Source organism: Helianthus annuus, chromosome 3 (genome assembly GCF_002127325.2).
Source record: "Helianthus annuus cultivar XRQ/B chromosome 3, HanXRQr2.0-SUNRISE, whole genome shotgun sequence".
NCBI classification, from domain to species: Eukaryota; Viridiplantae; Streptophyta; class Magnoliopsida; order Asterales; family Asteraceae; genus Helianthus; species Helianthus annuus.
Genome location: NC_035435.2, coordinates 82299229 through 82321210, shown reverse-complemented (window position 1 = coordinate 82321210; position 21982 = coordinate 82299229). Strand labels below are relative to the sequence as shown.

The following is a 21982-nucleotide window of genomic DNA, read 5'->3' as shown; positions in this document are numbered from 1 at the left end:
TTTCATTCCCTAACTTTAACATACGATTGAACATGTATTTTCCCCGATAGTTGTAAAGTTGTAAAACATTTAAATGAAAAGGGGATATGAACTCACATTATTGCATCCGTGAATGGTACGTGTTTGTGATCTTACGCATGGTCGTCTTGAACAATGTTGCGACCTACAAATGTTCTTATATTTGTTAGACACTTCGGTCTTTGTAAATGACTTGAGTACAAGTCTTTTGTCTTGAATGTGTGTTAAGACTTGTGTGTCTTGATTATATGTTTAACTGTGTTTTAGATGTACTAACTGATAATTGTTTAGTGTATATATATATATTTCGCCAAATATATATATATTCTTGTATCATGAGTTGTATGGTAGATGTATAAGTGTGTTTTCACCAAGTGTTAGGTGAAGTATATGTGTATCGTTGTACGTATAGAAATACGTATGTTCTTGTGTGTATTATACGTGCTCTTGTATTCTTAGAATATATATGTTTATATATTCTAAGATATAGGTGAAATATATATTTAGCACTTGGTAATAAAAGGTATAGAAAAATATCTTAAAAATACTCTATTTTTAAGATTGGTTTTAATAATATAATTTTAGTCTTTTACTAAAACTATATATTTTAGATGTTTAGAAAATATATATAACTTATATCTTCCAAAAAAAATACCTTTTTAATAATAAACCATAAGTAATATTTTTGTATATTTGTAGAAAAATATATGTTTACTTCTTTGGTTTTAGAAAATGTAGTTTTACCAAGTCGTCGAAATATTGTATATTACAGTCCGTAATATATATATATAGTCTGTATATTTGTCCGTAAGTCCGATTTGTCCATAAGTTGTGCCCGAAGGCTCAAAACGTCCATAAGTTGTTTTTAAGGCGTATTTACATGTAGTCTTGTAAGACTTTAGTTGAAATGTACATTGTGTTTATTTGTACCATTGTACTCAAGTTCCTAATTAACATACATATAACTAATACAAACAAATAATACATAGCACATAAGTTGTTAAGTTAACTAAATATATATTTTCTCAAAAATATATATTTATATCAAACTTTGCTTTTATAAAAACTATTCTTTAAAATCTTTTTAATCTAATAAAGATTTTGTCAAAAAATGGTAGTTTTTATAACACATGATTTTTAAGAAAAATGGCCATATTTCCTTTGAAATATATGCTTAGCCATGTTTAATAAAACATATCTTTTTCTTATAAAATCACCAATAATCTTCTCATATTTTTCTTAATAAAAACATATGAGATTTATATCAAAATATTAACAAGATGAATTCAATAACATGTAGGGTTTTGGTATGATCATAACATAAGTTAACTTCAAAAATCCATGCTTTACTTCTAGTTTTAACAAACTTTTTATAAAAACCCATCTTTTATGTTTCTTTTTATAACTTTGTAAAAGTATTGTTTTTAGTGAAAAACCTTATATACTTTAAGAAAATCAAAGATTATGATCATCTATCTAAACATTTATGTTTAACAAAACCCTTAATGATTTAGATGTACACTTGTTAGATTATGTTTTTAAACATCATCTAACAAGTTATTCATATGCTAATCATCAAAACTAGATCAAATATGCAAGTAATCATCCTTAAATCACAACATAAACAAACTTTTATATCATGATTATTATTTTGCTTCTTTGTATTTTCATATTATTTTGTATGATTATTTAGTTTATTACATGTTCTTTAAACAAATAATATATAAATAAGTATGAAAAGAGATTTTTAGAAGCTTACTTCTAGCACTAATGGCTAGGGATGATCTTGATGATGATAAAGAAAAGAAAAAGTGTTGATCTTTATGTTTGGAAGCTATGGAATGGAAGAAAAAGCTTGCTCCTTCTTGTAGTATCCTTAGATCATCTTATGTATCTTCAAGCTCCATGTTGTTCATCAAGGAAGTGTTAAAAAGATGAGGCTTTTTGATAGTGTTCTTGGCTAAGGTATGAAGGTTGAGAGAGTTTTCTTAACTATGTGAAAGTAAAGCTGAAAATGAGATGAATGTGGTTAGTGATTATGAATCAAAGTGTTAAAGCCTTTCACCACATTCACCAACTTGTGCAAATTGCAAGTAAATGGTAAATATTTAGATATTTATCGGAACAAGGTGAAAAGGGGGGGGGGGGTCCCACAAGGGACTTTGTAACCGTGAATGGGGGGGGGGTACCCCATGTTTGCTTCTTGTTTCGAAGGCCGTCCAAGTGGGAGATTGTTGGATTTATATGTACGGGTTCGATAAGTCAACACTGCTGACCGAGCTATGACCCGTAAGAGTTACACCTTGGGCAACGAACATTATATCCACTTAATTTGGTTAACTGGTGATCATGAACAATTAACAGAACGAAATATATAATTATCTAAAATAATTATATATCCACGAAAAACGGGATTTATTATTTATACGGGCTATAAATAATGTATCGTTTAATTACTTATTTAATTAAACTTTGTTTTTCGGGCTTCGTATTGCGTCTGGGCTTGAACTTATTATATAATCATATTCTTTTGAATATGAGGTTCGGCTGTAAGACAAAAGTGAAAGTGAATTCACTTTGTTTTTGAGAGACCATCACAAAGAAAAGGCTGCCGCCACTTAAAAAGAGAAAGTGCCGCCCCTTTTGTATGACTTGTGAATTGCGATCACTTTAAGTCCAAGCTGTTCGTTCGTGTTCGTATCTAGCACTCGTTCGTTGTACCTTGGTGTCTCACACGGTTATTATTAACCAAAAGGGTATAATTTATTCTCATCGGTAGATTAATTATTTTGTGTATCGTATTTGCATGTTTGTAACCATGATCCTGTTCGATTCACTTTTGGTGTTAGTTATTTATATTTATTCCGCTGCGTTTTATTAATTACATATTTAGTTAATAAAATATGTCAAACCCGTTTTGATAAAAAGTAAAATTGACACCACAGAATCCCAACAGTGGTATCAGAGCCACGCTTACAACATGCAAATCGGAACCGGTCCTTTTAACCGGTTATAGATCTCAAACTTTAACTTGTTTAAAGTTTCAGAACTAAATATTTCTTGGGCAAAAAGTTATTTGGTCAAAAGTTTTATTTATTTTTATTTGACCAAAAGATTGCCCACTTTTATATGATTGTGTTGAATATGTAAATATGGCCGACCTTGTACTTGTACTTGTATTTTTGTTATTGTTTTGTTTTATGGTTTTGTCCCACTTTGTGGCTCAAAGTTGTAATAGATTAGGGTTTCAATTTTGTTATATTTTATATTATAATATAAAGTTGAAGACCCGAAGACAAAACAGAAGACATTACAGGAATCAAGGAGCTGTGAAGACAACTAGATGCACTAGGTCCATCCTTGTGGTTGTTTGTTACCTCGTGACCCAGTTTGGTCTTGCTATTTGGCTCTAGCAAGATCAAACAAAATGGCCTAAAGATTTACATATTTATTTTTGCTATTTTGGTTGCTTTTATCATATAAGTTGTTATATTACAACCAACCTAATACCAAACTTTTAAAAGGTGTTTTAAAATGTTCACAATCAATTATAACAAGTTCTAAACTGATTTTTACAACTTGTAAATATTTGTTATAAAACAAATAGTTTATTTTAAAATAAATAATAACCATTAGAGTTTTTGAAATTTAACAAGTTTTTAACTTTCTAAAACTTATAACTTAATAGTTTTAAAACTATTAACTTTAAATGGTTATACAAGTCGCGACAAACTTAGTTTTAATAGGTTATTTAAAATTAAGTGTCCTGAGAGATGAAAGGGTTCATCAAGATGTCACGACTGAATATATACTAAAATTGGCTCTTATGACCCTATTTGGTAAATATTAAATTAACCCATAATTAAAATCAATAGTCTATGCCATCCTATCACAAGCTACACTTGGAACGTAAAAGCGAACCATCAGTGTTTGGAGCCACAGCACCACACTTGATGTCTAGCATATCCTTCCAAGGTGCAAGGGTTTCGTTGACACATCCGGCCCTTCCACAAGTACCTCTTTTAGGACGACTATTACTTTTTCTTTTCTCACCACATGCTCCAGCTGTCTCGAAAGTAAAAAGTCGGCATAGATGAGGCTAAACGTATCAATGCATAGACAAGAGTTGTTTTAGCGGCCTCATACTCGAGAGTTGTGCAATTCTCACAATTGACACTCGTTGTCAGTCTGCCTAGTCACTTATTAAAGTGCATGCCACAGCTGCCTTTACTACTGACATAGCCAGATTCTCATTCCTTGTTCTAATTACTGTAATGGGTCATTAATTAAATAAGGAAATATACATCGAAAATACTAATTAAAATCTCTTTGCTTATGTAACAGATGTCTAATGAAAACAACTCCTTCGTTCTCAAGTCTATACTTGAAAAGGAAAAACTTAATAACACCAACTTTCTCGAATGGCACCGCAATCTGAGAATAGTTCTCAAGATGGCGAAAAAGCTCTATATCTTAGATGGCCCAGTCCCTACCGAGCCTGAAAGTAACACTACTGCTGCTCGTAAGGCACTAGAAAAGCATAACGAGGATGCCATTGAGGTAGCCTGCCTTATGCAAGCCACCATGTCTCCTGAACTTCAGAAGAACATGGAAGATAAAGATGCTTATGACATGATCCAGCAACTGAAAAGCATGTTTCAGAAACAAGCCCGACATGAGCGATATGACACCATGAAGCAGCTCATAAGCTGTAAAATGCAAGAAGGATCGTGTGTCAGTACTCATGTTCTTAAGATGAAAGGGTACATTGACCAGATGAACAAACTTGGTTATCCCCTGCAAGATGAAATGGCAGCGGACTTCATCTTGAACTCTCTCCCTAGCTCGTATGACCAGTTCATTATGAACTATAATATGAATGCTTGGGTGAAGACTGTGCCTGAGCTACATGGTATGCTCAAAACGGCCGAGATGAACATTCCACATAAAACCAACCAAGTTCTGATGGTCAAGTCTGGTGGTGTTAAGAAGCCCAACAAAAAGAAAAGGGCTCATAACAGCAAAGGCAAGAAAATGGCTGTTGTTGCTGCCAAATCTGCCACCAACAACAAGCAGGTTGCTAAACCACACCCTCCCCAGAAGCGTCAGTGCTTTGAATGCAACCAAATGGGGCACTGGAAAAGGAACTGCCCGCAGTATCTAGCCAAGCTGAAGGCGAACAAGGCCAATAACATTGGCACTTCTTCAGGTATTCTCATTTATGTTATTGAGCTTTTTACTATTTCTAGCAACACATGGGTATTTGATACCGGGTGTGGTTACCACATCACTAATGTTTTGCAGGAGCATGAAAAGTGGAGGAAGCTGAAACAAGGCGACATGGAACTCATCGTTGGTGATGGGAAAAGAGTGCCCGTTCTTGCAACCGACACATTTCATTTTTCATGTCCTTCTGGCCTTGTAGTTAATTTAAACAATTGTTTGTTTGCACCTGGTATAACCAGAAACATTATTTCAGTTTCCCTTTTGTTTGAACAAGGTTTCAAGTACGTTTTTAATGGTATTTCTATTTCTGCCTACTTGAATGATGTCTTCTATTTTGAGGCTAAACCTCGAAACGGTATTTATGAGATTGATGTTCAAACATGTAATAACATATATCATCTTTCTAAGCGTAACAAAGTTGGTATTAATGAAACCTTTCTATGGCATTGTAGACTTGGCCACATAAGTAAGGCACGCATAAAATGGCTCCAATCCGAGGGGATTCTTGAATCCACTGGACAGGACTCCTTTAATGATTGCGAATCTTGCTTAGCTGGCAAACTCACAAAGCGTCCCTTCACTGGTGTTGGTGCACGGGCTAATGGTCTGCTAGGACTCATTCACACTGATGTATGTGGCCCTTTCAGAACCATGACAAGAAACCATGAAAGATACTTCATTACTTTCATCGACGATTATAGTCGATATGCTTATGTCTATCTTATGAAGCATAAGCATGAAACTTTTGAAAAGTTCAAAGAGTTTCAAAACGAAGTAGAAAACCAACTTACTAGAAAGATAAAAATACTTCGATCAGATCGAGGTGGCGAATACCTCAGCTTAGAGTTCCTCAATCATGGATGTTTTTGAGAGACCATCACAAAGAAAAGGCTGCCGCCACTTAAAAAGAGAAAGTGCCGCCCCTTTTGTATGACTTGTGAATTGCGATCACTTTAAGTCCAAGCCGTTCGTTCGTGTTCGTATCTAGCACTCGTTCGTTGTACCTTGGTGTCTCACACGGTTATTATTAACCAAAAGGGTATAATTTATTCTCATCGGTAGATTAATTATTTTGTGTATCGTATTTGCATGTTTGTAACCATGATCCTGTTCGATTCACTTTTGGTGTTAGTTATTTATATTTATTCCGTTGCGTTTTATTAATTACATATTTAGTTAATAAAATATGTCAAACCCGTTTTGATAAAAAGAAAAATTGACACCATAGAATCCCAACATTTAGAAGGTGTTAAGTAACCATTACTAGACCATAATGATCCAATTAACACTAGATGGTCACTAAAAAAACATTTGATATTGTTCAGATAATCGTTTCGCATTGTTTCCGTTTGTCGTTATTTGAAGGCTAAGTTGTGTAACTTGTGTGGATTGATGTAGTTATTGGTTCGGATGTCACACCCCGATTTCCACACATTTCTCCGGTGGGCCCGGTGGGGGATTACCGTGACGTAGTTGGCAACAATATAGTCAAACCACACAATATTTAAATGCACAGCGGAAGCATAAAGATAGATATATTTCAACCATCAAATGTAATATCCAAGTGTCACAAGTAGTCGAAACAATCCACAGGGGATCAAAATAAAATAGGAAATAATGTTCAACAGATAGTGGTATCCCAAGCTTGCGAGACTCTAACGATGCTAAGGAGTGGCCAGCCTATTTCGTGTAGAACCTGCATTTAATCTTTTTGGGGAAAATACTTCAGTTTACACTGCCGACACTTTTGTAAAATGCTTAATAAAATTGATTTGAATGCACATGGCACAAACTTTTATAACTTGGGATAATTAATCAAATTTAATCTTGTAAAAGAATTACATGTTCGTTATGCGTTCAGTCGCCCGGGTCGTTCCGGGTTCAAGGTTAATTGACACACCACATAGTATAAAACCGAGGCGGGAAAACCAACGGTTATACCTTTATAAATATGGACACATTGTCGGGTGTACGCCTACACCCGCGTGTCAAGGTCGTGGCCATTCGTAAAATGATGCCAAGGATATCCGGGACATGGTCATTAAACTCCCAAAGGCGTAAAGCCAACAAAACCAATTTTTAAATAGGTCACTTTGATAATACCCAACTACTAATGAGTTAGGGTCAATTGCCCGACCAAGCGGTATTTTATATACCGTACCCCAAGCCCGTATAAGGGAAAATAAGTTAAAAGTATTTACCTGAGCAAGTAATAACCACAATAAGCAATTGCAAGTATCTTTTACTGGTCTCCTATTCTGGAACGAAGGTTTATAATAACCTATTAGAATCCTAACGGGTCTTTAATTTAGCCTTAGCTTAGACCGGTCAGTTTCAAAGGATAAATACGGTTTAATCGCGTGAAAGGCGAAAATCGGGAATGGAATGTGGTTTGGACCCAACAAGTTTGGAGACTTGTATATTATGGGTAAACTATACACATTCTGGATTTTGAGGTAAAAACGATAAGATTTGGCCCGTTTCGGCTAGTTTATGTAAACTAGTTACACAAACCAAACCGGACGCGTAAAAGGCGTAACGGGTAACCGTAAGTGTCCTACACAGGTTTCCTAAGTTAATATGCTCTAAAGAGGTTGTGGTATCAGTAGGATACCTTCCATTATGCCCATAACAAGTTTAATCCCAATATACGCCCCGTAGGGGTATTTTGGTCATTTTAAAGGTTATAAAAGAGATTTCCGAGTTCTACAGAATATCTGAGTTTTCTGAACAGGTTATAAAGTTCAAAATACTTTATTTATTATTTAAAATCATTAGCAATTGGATTCGGGTCAAAATACCATGTAGAACTCAAGTTATGTCCGAAAAGGGCATATTTGGTATTTACCGAATCATGATCATAACCGCAGGTTATGAGCAGGTTAAAAAATAATTAAAAATCTTTAAAAATCCCCAAATGTTATTTTACACCAGTGTGTAAAAGGTTTGATGTCGAAATTTGGGTTTAGATAGGCTTTATGCTAATTGCGCCGTTTAATTACTAAAGTTTCCTTAATCGCGCTAATTAGCATAACTCCTATTCTAGACCTCGGATTGACATGAAATTTTAGGGACATGCTTAGAAATCAGTAACTAAGGTTATTGTCCTTTCACATGTCCAAAATTCTCGTTTTAAAGTCAAAAGGGCGTTATGGTCAACATTTAAGCATATAACGGAAATGTGTAAACGACTCGGACAAACAACGAACCGGTCACAGAGGGTTATACTATCATGTAACCTGGTCCTAAGAGAGTCCTAAGGCATATCTAAATCATACCATAACGGGTCAGAACTGAAGTCAAAGCAAAAGTCAAAGTTTTGCGACTTTCGGTTCCGAACCGGGTCAAAACAGTAAATGGCCGGATCAAACAAGCTTAGACCAGTTATAATACTTATTATTATGTTATATGAGTGATAAAATAGGTTATACGCCATCTACATTGTTAATTATGCATTAAATCAAAAATTAGCATTCTGTTGACTTTTTCTAAGCAACTTTGACCTGACATTTGGACTAGTTAGAGTGGGAATCAGAGGGTGTCCTTTTAAGGGTTTAATGCCCACATAATTACCAACGTATAACTACCTTTGATTCGACTAATCACTTGACCATTTGTGATTTATCGTTAAGTCAATCGTTAATTACGACGGATTGACTTTTAAGCTATAACTAAGCAAAAACTTAACCAAGAAGGGTGGAGCTCAATTACAGAAGTACTATGCACGATTTGTGAAGCTTAGAGAGAAGTCTTTAGCTCCAGAAATGCTCCAATGTGCAGATGGAAGGTGTGAAGAACATTGTTGCAACTAAGTGGCCTTTTATAGTAAATTTGGAAGCATAAGATCATTACAACAATGCCTACAAGTGTTCCTAGATCATCAACAAGTGTCCCTGAGTGCTAGGGGTCGTTTAGGGGGCGCCCATGCTGATAATAACGGCTGAGAGTCGGTTAAAACACCAAACAGTGCTGTTGTCCACATTTTCTGTATCTGGGAGGCGGACACGGCCCGCGTAAGTGATCCTTCAACTCTTACGCGGCCCGCCAGAATCCTTCTGACAGAGCCCATATCTTCTACTGCTATCGTGGCCCGCGTAAGCCCCTTTGCAACTTTTACGCGGCCCACCTGAGACCTGTTTGCAAGATTTTCAAATCTTTTTCATAATTGCAGTTGGCCTTTGGCGTTTCGAAGGGGTAACTTTGCACTTTGGGCCTCTTTTATTTACGTATAAGGGCCCCGTGACTTTTACCCGCTTTGTTAAGTCCTCGGTTAATTTATTACTACCCGAACAGTCCTAACTTTCAATGTTGACGCTTTTAACCCCTCGCATACGAATTTGATCATAACTTTCTCATTTTAAAACGGAACCTTGTGAAATTTATATCGTAGATTCTAGTGAGCGTAATTTACTGTTACAAAGTCTCGGGTTTGTTAAAGGGTCACTCAGAGGTATAACTTAAACATGTTGACACATTTAACCCCTGTAGTTTGTAATCTCTCACTTTCTTCCACATTTCGTTCCGTATGATCCATGATTCATTCGTTTGAAGGTACGAGCATCATTTAGGGTTACTGTAAAGTGTATATTTATCCCTTGTTGACATTTTGAACCCTCAGATTCACATACTTTCCATGTTTGTCAACTTTAGTCCTTATTTAGCATTTATTACCACGTGTAAACTTAGGACACGTGTCAATACATTATAGGACGCAAATTTTTGAGGTGTTACATCGGATGATACCCGAAGGTATCCTCAGATGAATTCTATGTTAAACAACATTTTTACATGTTGCAAAAATATTAAAAAGCTAATTTCTGCGGAGAAGTGTTGAAATCGTCGCTTTTAGTGCTTTTCGGGTAGTTTTTAGTGTTATCAGACTTCGGGAAGGTTTTAAATCAAACCCTTGCATTCCTAGTTAGGGTTTAATGTATATTAGATGTTGGACTTTCGTCTGAGTCCTAAAGATGTCGTTTAGATGGTTTCTGCGGATCCTGCGTTTTCGTCAGAATAGTAGTTTACTAGGTGATTTTCTAGTAGTTTCTATGCATTGTTTAAACTGTTTCAAATGTATTCAATAAAAATGAATCATGTGCATCTTAAGTAAGTATTCCATGAGTATTCTAAGTGTATGTCATGAAATACGTAGTTCGGGTGTTCAAAATGCATAAAAATGTAGCTAAAAATGAGTACTTTAAGTGTAAGAAAGTTACCGAAAAGTGGCAGTTGTGTACAACTAATGATATGCCAGTAGGCTTCGCACATATAGTAAATTTTTTTCGAGATATAAAGATAATGAAAATTCTTAATTAGTGGTTAACATCTCTCAGATATATGGTCTTAGTACACCAAAATTTGGTTTGAGAGATTGCTAGATTCTGAGATACTAGGTCTTTATAACTAGTTGATATCTGGGGTATTATAAAAGTTCTTTTTTTTTTGCGTCGGTAATGGCCTAGAACTTGTAGAATACTTTGCTTTAAAAACCATAAACTGCATCAAAATTGAAAGTATCGAAAGATCAGACAATTGCAATCAAAAGATTCCAGAATGTGGAACACCACTTTCTAAGTCGAGCCTTCATCTCTTTGTCTGTACAGTGGTACTAACCTGAGCTCTCAAGGCCTCGCATAACCTAGATACAGATATCAATTAGGTATAGTCACCTGTAAGATGAAATCTAGGGAATCTGGATACAAGAGTATATTCTCAGGTGGGGAACACTATTAAGTCAAGTTCTAATATACTTAATTACCGTATCTTGAAACAATTGAAACATGTGTAGAGGTTTAAGTGGACAAACAATACTGATAATCTAAGTGAACTTGTTTAAAACTTAAAGTTTATCAAAGATCAACGGTGTTAGTGACAAATCTCAAAAACTGATGTGATCCTCTAACACAAACTCAGAAAAATATGTCTTTAAATATGTTTTTTACATAGTTATTTTATTTTAGAAAACAAAAAGATTTTCAGTGTGTTTTAGTATAAACTTTGGAAAACTTAAAAAAGATTTTATTTAATCTTATTTTCGACTATCGATAATGGAATGCTGATCTTCAAAATCCAAAGTTGATGAACAGAATTTGTAGAACAACGGGTTGGGAGCTAATCTGAAATAGAAAAATATTTTGAAAAGATTACAAGTTCATTAGTTTGAACTTAATAATGAGAAAAAAAAACATCAGTTTGTTCATAAAGTGTTTAACCAAGGTCATTAATTTAGACTTGGTTGACAAATCAGGTAACCAGGGTCATTAACTTAGACTTGATTAACTGAGTGGTTTGTTAAAACTGGTAAAATGTTTGAAATCTGGAAAATTTGAAAAGAACGGGATTTCATGCGAATGAGCTAGTCCACACGAAGGTAAGTCCTTTGTACGGACCAATACTCATCCGTATGAAATTATCTTGATCGTACGAAGGTACCTTTCTTCGCATGGACCAAGAACAATGTGACTATATAAAGTAGTTTGTACAAATGAACATTCATTCACACAAAAACTAACATCCATTCAAAAACATTTGTTTGAGAGAAAAATCTTGCTATGTAACGAAGTGCTGCCAAAATTATTTTGGAGTATTGATTAGCACAACACTTTCAATGGGAAAGGTAGATAACATCAAAAGCTTGGAAAAAATTGCACTAAAATGAACTTTTAGACTTAACATGAATAAAATCTTAGATCTGTATAGATTGAACTGACAAACATCAATATTGATCATATATTAATGTTAATCGGCACTTTCAAGTTGTAATGGAACCTTCAATTTGTCAAAAACTTGTAATAATGTGTTGGATTGAATTTTGGATTAAACTATTTTGGAACGGAGGAACTACATCCGTACGGATGTAATCATCCGCACGAATGTAGTTCACCTGCACAAAAAGGTTCATTTGTTTGAACCATTTGCTCCTTCGCACTGGAAGGAGCCTCTCTATTCCTACGGGGTAGAGGTAAGGTTGTCTACATCTTACCCTCCCCAGGCCCTACCTTTTCTTTGCTATTGGTGGGATTTACTGAGTATGATGATGATGATGACTTGCTCCTTCGCACGAATGTAAATTTGTCACACCCGTTCCAAACTCATCCGTTCAAAATGCCACATCCATTTGAAACAATGGTTCATCTGTTCCAAATTATGTCAAGTGTTAAGATTTTTCTAAGTATTTGTTCTTTTTTTATGTAGGCAAAAGAGACAAATTTTGTTCCGAAGCATAACACTTGTTGTGTGCTAGATGAAACACTCTCGAAGATGACACCTTTCAACCCAGTACTACCATTCTTTGAATGTTCTAGAAAAAGAAAGTCGTAACTGAGCAACATCCGGCTTATAGAAGTCACGTTGAAAGATTCTGGAAGCATGCCAAATTTGTTAAAAGTCCACCTTCAATTCATTTTGTTGCTTTGATCGTGGATGAAGATAAAGAGGCTATTATTACTGAAGAGCTTATAAGAAGAGTTTTAGAATTTGGAGATAAAGCTGAAGATCCGACTAGATACCCAAAGGGAATGGTCAAGGGGTGTTTTTATCGTATGGAATATACAGGACATGTGAATGAGGCTAATTTTTCTAAGGCTAATATTTCCATGCAGTATAAATTTTTGATGCATGCAGTAATTCATGCTCTTGGGCACAAGAAGGGAGGTTATGATGTCGTTGTGGATTATTTGATGTGTATGATAGTAGCTCTAACACTGAACCTTCCGTATAACTTCTTGAAGCTGATATTTGAACAGATGAAGGGTAACTTGATACCGGCTAGATGGTTAATGTATCCAAGATTCGTAGAAATGTTGCTAGATGATCTTTTCTAGAATCTAGAAAATAATATGTCTGATCTGTTACCGTTGGAATATATGACTAATCTGTCATTGGATCGTATTAACAACTACTAGAATTAAGCTGGGGAAGACATTCCAAAGTTTAAGAAGTTAATTGGTTTTCTGGGAGATAAAGATTATGTTGCACCTCCAAAAGACATATGAAGAAAAGACGGGAGTAATTCTGATAATGAAGATAAAAAGTTAGAGGGTTTTAAAGAAAAGAGAAGTAAATGGTTTGTGAAGGAAGATTCAAACAAACGAAAAGCAAAGAAGCAGACTACACGTAAACGAGCTCCAAAGACTATGCTCAGAGATGAAAACAATGAAGATGATGTGATCTCTGCTACATCTGATAGGGATAATGTTGAAAAGAGTATTGCTGAAATTGCACAGGATATTGAAAATGAAGCTTTTCAAGGTGGATCGGATGGTGAAGCTGATGGTGAAAAGACAGAGAGTGAAGAGTTAAATGTTTTTAATATTAAAAATTATTCTGTCTTGAATGATCTGAGAGCAAGAGCTGAGAAAAGGGCTACGAGAAAGAAGAAACCTCCTAAAGATAGTGATGATGAGCCCTATGAACCTGATTTGGATGAGAGTGTACCAGTCAAGAAAGCTACAAAGAGACAAAAGAGTAAAGTTGGTTCAATTGTCTAGAAGATTGGGTCACCATTGATAGAGAAGGCAAGAAAAGTAACTGAAGAGCCTGTGATCAAAACAACAAGTACTGGAGCTGAACCCGTCGTTACTGAACAGAGTGCACCAATTGTTGAAGTAGAAAATGTGATTCCGATCTTAACTCCTACTACTTCTCAGCAAACACCAACAACACCAATTCAACCAATCTCACCACAACCTCAACCACAATCTCAAACACGTCAACAATCTCAACAAACAGGTCCATCGTCTACTACTGCAAACAGAGATAGAGACTATATTTTTGATGATCAACCATTTCCAAATTTTGAAAATATAGATAATGATTTCTTTAACGATGAGAAAAAAAGGTTTCTAAGAAGTGAGATAAAACACATCGAAGCAGTGATAGAAAGTCTAGTGATGGAGAATGAAAGGTTATTGAAGGTAACTAAAGATTCGAAAGAGGATAGAAAGCTGAAAGATAAGAAGCTGGAAATGCTTTACAAGGTATTAGAGAAAAGATTGGGGATAAATGTTGAAGCTGAATTTAATAAGATTGAGATTGAGGAAGCTGAGATCAGAAATGCTGAACGAGCAAGAAAAGCTGCATCAGAACCAGGGATTATTAATAAGGGCAAAAATCGCCAGAAATACGTCTTGATCCTGAGACAGAAAAATCACCAGAGAAAGTAATTGAAACAGAGCTTGTAATAGAGACGTCTCCTGATAAAGTGATTGAAACAGAGACTGAACAGATTGATATCACAAAGTTTATTCTTTTATCGAGTGTTCAAGTACCAGAACTAGAACTGGAGAAGGAGAAAGAGGATGATGAGAAAGAATATGATGAGGAATTAGATATTGAGGGCTCAGATCATGGTGATGATGATGATAAGGGTGACGATGACGATAATAATCAAGGTGGTATTGAGTTGGTGGTTTATGAGCCAAGAACTTCAAAGTCTGATGCTCAAAATGATTATATGAACGATAATCATAATGAAGAGGAAGTTGAAGGAGAGGGGGTGCATGATGATACTTTGCATGATGAAGAAACTTCAGGAATCTTTACAGACATTGTGTTGGAAATTTAGTGAAAATGAGTTTTTCACTAAATATTTTGGACATCAATAATTATATTTATATCTGTGTGGTATAAATAATAATTAGTGGGTTTGTGTTCTATGTGGTGAGAGGATCATAATAATGAATCAAACTATGTCCAAAATGGAGCTAAGATGAATAGAATATCGATGCTCGAAGTTGAGTGATTGAAGTGAATATTTCTAAACTTTGGCGACTCTAGTATAAATTCATCTTTGTCATAAATTGGTGGTTTTATGACATTTAATCTCTATTCAAGAGTCATGATGTAAGTTTTATTATGTCTTATTATTTTATTTAATATGACATTAACATGAATTTAATCCTTTTTGACTCATAATGAAGATTTTTATTGTTATAAATATCTTTAAACAATAGAAATTAAATATGGAGTTTTAGTTTTGAGTATAAAAGGAACTTATGACTCTTTGTTGGATGCAAGAAAGAAAATAGAGAAAAATGAGATGAAAGAAATATGCTAGAGAAAATTATGCACAAAGTTTATAGAATTTAGAGAGAAGTACTCTCTAATTTTTCCACCATCACCAACTTATCGTTATTTTCCTACGTAAATTAGAACACTATGATACCCGGTGCTATATCGGGCGCGAGTGCCATCTCCGGCAGTACACATACTGTTCCGGTTGTTGTACCCTGGGAGACAGAACCGTCTGAGAGGAGGCGCGGAATCTGTTTTAAGGGAAGCGTGTTGAACACGTGCCTCAACCAAAACCGTCAACAATTTTGCTTGTCTTGCAGCGGAGTTTCGATCTTGTAGGTGCGGTTGAAGTTTTCAAAGACATTGGCTTTGAATCAAGATTGGTACAATTTAGTTGTATTTTATATTCGTTTATTTAGTTTTGTAACCGGTATTGTACTAGTCGAATTTCCCACAAATAACGAGAGTCTCGTTATTATATTTATTTTATTAATATTTTTTAATAAAACGTGAACCTAGTTCCTACAATCTTAAAACAGACTTTCGTGAAGATTGTTGCTACAATCTTAAATCCCTTCTCTACAAGGATTTAGGTTCACGAAAGTTAAAATATTTAATGGGATTTTTGTTAAAATCTTGAAAATATTTTTTGGGAAATATTTATTTAGTACAATGAGGGATTAATTTTATGATTGGAGTACAATCTTTAATCCGAATACCGGGTTGCAAAACGACTGTTTTGATTCAAGTTTTTACAGTTCATGGGTTTTTTGTTCATGTTTAGATAAACCGAACCATATACAAAATAATATGTATTTCAATATGTTTTTGAAATACTAAAAGTTTCTAATGAGCGTATTAGAAATATATATTTTGTAACCCTATACAAATGAAATGTTTGTAACATTTTATTTATTTATTACAAGCATGTTATAAACTTTAATTTGTATATTAATATTGGTTTAAATGTCTTGAAACTCATATATTTTCTAATGAGTGTATTAGAAAGTAATATTTTTATACAACTACAAGTTTTAAAACATTTATGTATTCTAACAAGTGTGTTAGAAATAATTATTTTGTATAATAATAAGTTTTAAAACATCTATATGTTCTAACGAGCGTGTTAGGAACAATGTTTTAAAGACGGTTGGATGTTCTAACGAGCGTGTTAGAAACAATAGTTTAAAAGACGTTTAGATTTTCTAACGGGAATGTTAGAAAAAATTATTATTACAAATAATTGTTAAACGAGCGTGTTTGAAACAATTATTTTGGATAATAAGAAATCTTGAAAAGGTTTCGTATTTTTTTTACTTCTAATGAGCGTATTAGAAATAGTTTTTTATAAACTTCAAAACAAAAATTGTAATAAGTTATTTCTAATGAGCGTGTTAGAAATGATTTAACGACTTTGGCAATTTTTAATTTTCTAACGAGCGGGTTAGAAAACGTTTATTTTATATAAGCAAAAAACGGCCTATGGCAATAAATGATCGTTTAATTCTAACGAGTGTGTTAGAATTTTATAGAATAATAAGGTTTAATATCATCTATTATATCTAATGAGCGTGTTAGATACGATGATTTTGTAAACCTAATTACTTAAAAGACGATCAGACTTTCTAACGAGTGTGTTAGAAAAGATTTTTGTTGCAAATAATTATTAACGAGTGAGTTGGAAACGATTTATGGATAATAATTAACCTTGTAACGGTTTCGTCTGAACCTTTAAATTTCTAACAAATGAGTTAGAAACGGTTTTTTTACATAAATGTTTAAACGGTTTCGTATTTGTTTATTTCTAATGAGCGTATTAGAAATAGTTTATATTTTTTATAAACTTCGAAACAAATTCTGTAATCGGTTAGTTCTAACGAGCGTGTTAGAAACCTTTTAACGATTTGCAATCGTTAATTTCTAACAAGCGGGTTAGAACCAGGTTAACCATGATAAATTATTTAACATGATTTGTATTCGGTTTATATATTTTCTAACGAGCGTGTTAGAAAAGGTTTGTGTTTATTTCTAACGAGCGTGTTAGAAAACGTTCATTTAAATAAACCAAAAGTGAATATATATATATATATATATATATATATATATATATATATATATATATTCATTTTATTTCTAACGAGCGCGTTAGAAATGGTTTACTTTACAAAAAAAAAAAAAAAAAAACGAATATTTTGAATGTTTGATAAACATTTAATTCTAATTAGCATATTAGAATTAGTTATCATACAAACCACTCATTTTAACGATCGGTAACCGTTATTATCTAACAACGGTTAGAAATGGTTTAAATATGATAAACCAACTATTAAAACGACGTGTATTCGTTTTATTTTTCAAACGAGCGAGTTTGATTTATTTAATTAACTATTATAAGGTTTATTGTTTTGATTTTTAATCAAAATATAAATATATAGTTTATTTTTAAAACACTTGCAAAAAAGATAAATGTTTTGAACGAATAAAACATGTCTTTGCGAAGTATAAGTGATCCGATACTTACACGAGAAGTATAACGTTGTGACACTCTAGGTTTTTCCGAACGAACACCTTGTAATATTTTTGTGTATATATATGTTATTAAATGAAAACGTGATCTTCTTGCATGATATGTGTTGTATATATGTATTATATATATATATGTGTATGTGAGTCGAGACCATGACTCGCAACCACTCGGTTGCGAGTGGGCCACTCGGTTTCGAGTGGGCCTCTTGAGCCGTAACCGGTTTGGGCCGAAACCCCCAAGCCCAACTCGAGATCCCTTGTATAAATCCCAACCTCCCCTCATTCTTCATTCTTTAGTTACCACACAAACACTCCTCTTTCTCTTTCACTAGAAACCCCAAACAACATCCCAATCTCTTCCAACTTTCGATTCAAGCTCGGATCTCACAAGGAAACTCGGTCAAGCTCATCATCATTCGGACACTCTACTTTCTCGGTTCCTTTCCTTTGTTTCGACTCTTTCTTCATAACCGGTTAGTGTTCTATTTTGGGTAATGGATGCCTTGTATGTTTGATGAATGAAATGTTTATGAACTAGAAAGTGCTTGGTTAGAAGTATTATGCATGATTTTTAGGATAATTTGTGAAGTTTGACTATATGTGTAAACCCTTATGTATGAAAGCTTGATAACATGTTTAAATGGCTAAAGAATAGTGGTTTAGGAATGTTTAAACCGATCAAGCCTTGTTAGAGTTACTAAATGTATGTTTCTTTGTTCTTGCATGATGATCTTGATGAAATATGTGATTTTCGGTTCAAAAATGTATGATTATGTTGAGATGAAAACCCTAGAAATCTATGAACTTGTGATGAACTTGTTGAATATGGTTTGAAGATTTCAAAAAGGGCAATGTTTGATCTATGTTTACTAATGGTCAGATTAGGAAAAGTGTTAGTGAAACCTTATTGGCTATTACTTGATTTGGGCCTGATTACATAGTACAATTTGGACTGATGTATCTGAATCTGCACGTGAACATGAAAAGGACAGCATTACGACTCGCAACCACACGGTTGCGACTCGCAACCATAGCGTGACAACTCGAAACCGCAACGGTTGCGACTCGAGACTACGACGGTTGCGACTCGCAACCACAGCGTGACAACTCGAGACCACACAGTTGCGACTCGCAACCACAGCATGACAAGCCGAAACCTCCTGGTTGCGACTCGAGACCACCTGGTTGCGACTGGGCTGTCCACTTAGGTTATTGGGCCATAATGTGTTAATATGGGCTATCTGTTAACTGGACTATGTGTTGCTGAAGTTCTGTGTGAATGTGTGAATGTTAGGGCCGGCCCAATAACCCACTGTTTACTTATATGCAAGATACGTGTTAGTTATGTGTAGATTATACGTGAATGCTTGTACGCCAAACCTGACCTATACCGGTAACCATGCTAGGACGTGGTGACCAACGTGTTTGACAAGTGACCTAATCTGCCGAGCAACCCAAGGTGAGTTCACACACTAAAAGCATGCGTCCCGCGGAGGGACACGAACAAACTACCTACTTTGGGAAAAACACTTTTGACCCATTACTCCGGGGGAAATCAGAATGGGTAATTACTATCTCCGGGGGAGATACGTTTGGATATTATTTATAAATCACAACTAGCCATGCTAAACGAAACTCTATCACCTTAAGTCCCTGCTTACAGTACCGATTAATCGCCGGGGGTGAACGGGTTATTAGTTGATAGCGCTATTAGGTTTGACAACCTCACACCGTGACCGGGGGAGATCGGGCGTGAACTAGTAGACCTTGCAACATGGTCAATGACGATAGACATTGACTCGGGGCACAACAACTTTCCGTCAACAGTTTCGGTATCTACAGTTTAGTGAGCTTACAGCTGGGGTAGCTCCCCACAACGTGATTATAAATGCTTTATCTAAACAACTTAAGTTTTTGGTGAACTAAAACTGGACAACTAGTGAACTCACTCAGCATTATTGTTGACCCCTTACTGCATGCTTTGCAGGTAACCAGTGACTCAGGAGCTGCTGCTTGGGGATGTGTAGTGTTCGTCAAACCCGTGTGTTGGGTTTAACTATCTTGAACTAAGGAATATCTTTAAAACTATTTGGTTTATGCTTCCGCTGTTTTGTTAAACTAACTCGAACTTAACTACGATGTTGCTAACTACTTTGGATATTAAATATTTCTACTATTAATTAAATGCTCAGTATAATTGGTGGCTGGATCCTGGTCAGTCACGCCTCCAAGCGGTGGTGTTCCGCATGTGGATTTTTGGGGGTGTGACAAACGTCTTGAACCATATAATAGTTTTGGAAAGACTATTTTGTGAAAAACAACTCGATGTTGTTATAAACATAATAAGTTGTTTAACTACTTGCGAATAGTTAATCGTAAACAATTTTATATTTTGGACAACTTGAGATTATTCAAGTTTAGAGTTCCAAGATGAGGGAGTACCTCAAAACATGACACCGAACGAAATAATTGCGTTTATTTCGGTCAAAAGTGTTGAAGTTAATAACACTTTGGCATTTGATGTTTAGACATCTTTAGTGTATCCGTTTTATTTTTTGTCCACTTTTATTTTATTATAAATGGTAGACTATCATTTCGGTTTATTTCACATAAACAAATGGTTTAAATATAATAAAAGATAAATATTTATTTTGGACTAATAATAATTTGTCAAAAGGATACACAATTTGGTACTAAGTGTAAAAAGTAATTTACACAAACACAACAAGCGGGTTGTGATCATGACTTATGTAATAAGTCACAAATCAAACATCAAATGGATATCGGCGTCGTGAGAAACATGGTGTATGGTTTGTGATGAAATGCACAAAAACGAGATATGTTATCTAATGTTGAGAGCATCAACATAGAAATGCACATATAAGTTTTCAAAGAATATAACATATGAAAGAAATATATGTTATTATTGTAAATAATTTTAATAAATTTAGAAAATTTATTAATGGAAATTTACAATAGTGATGGACTTGTAGATGCTTCTACCACCATCAATGTTGTTTAAACTATGTGGAGGGTTGGTCCTCAATTTGGGAGAGTATCCCAATACATGGTATTAATGAAACAACAACGTAAATGTATATATCACTATAGGCATACGTGAATGCTTTGTTGTTGAGAGTCAATCTAATTGGCTATATCTCAAGACACAAGTGATTTTATACAAAGATTTTTCATCAAAGTGACTTCTCATCAAGTTTTCTCTATATCTGCTACAACTGGAGATCAAGAGCTCCGACTATTCTTTATTTTACTCGATCAATCGCGCAAAGGTACAATTGATTCGTGTTTTTGTTTCATCTTAATTCTCTAAGTAGAAGCCCTAAGTTACTCGCTCTCTTAAGTGTGTAACATCATCCAGTTTCAGGGGGAATCAACTTTAATGCAGTGGTTGTTGTTTGTTGTTAGTCAAAGAGGGAGAGAGGGGTGGGTCGCCAAAGGCGATGGTGGCGAGTTGGTGGTGGCATATGGTGGTGGTGGTCTATGGAGGATGATGGATGAGAGAGAGAGAGATAAAGAGAGAAAGAAGAGAGAGATAGAGATAGACTAAAGAGAGAGAAACAAAGTGTTTTGAGTTTATATATGTTTTTATTTTTTTTGTTTTTCTAATTAAATGGATAAAATCACAAAAGTACCCTCATCTACCTATTAAACTTACAAAAAAACCTTGATTTAACAGAAATAGTTAACTGGGTTAGCTCAAAGAACATAACATGCAATTTGAAACATTAAATATAAAACTTGTCTAACTTTTACAGCAAAGGACACCGCCTGTAAAAGGTGTAAACATAAAGGACAAAACTTGTAAATTACTCTATATTTAAAAAAAATTAAATACATTTTTATAGTTTTGACTTTTGAATATAAAATAATAACAAAAAGTGAGTGCCACGTGTCAAATAATGCCACTCTTCCATGTCTCGTCCCACACCCCCCGTTTTTGGACCACGCCACTTTTCTGATGTGTGTTGACGTGTCGTCCACATGTCGTGTAACGCCTCATTTATCCACACTGTATAGTCTTAGTAATGACACTCTAGTTTTTTTAACTGGTAAGAGAAACAACTTTATTAATAGCCAAAAAAAAAAATATTGATCTCCTAGTCAGGAGCTAGAATAGAAGGAAGCCATTACACCAGAATTTACAGTAATATTATATTCACTCCTTGAGCAAACCAATTAT

The 21982-nt window shown here is 34.6% G+C and overlaps 1 protein-coding gene across 1 annotated transcript; it reads left to right on the top strand.

Moving 5' to 3' along the window:
* The first annotated feature begins 13376 nt into the window (after positions 1-13376).
* Positions 13377-14806, top strand: LOC110931902 (glutamic acid-rich protein-like). The gene is made up of 3 exons (XM_022175273.1): positions 13377-13707; positions 13753-14346; positions 14457-14806. The coding sequence occupies exons 1-3, from the start codon at positions 13377-13379 to the stop codon at positions 14804-14806; spliced, it is 1275 nt and encodes a 424-aa protein (XP_022030965.1).
* The last annotated feature ends 7176 nt before the right edge of the window (positions 14807-21982 follow it).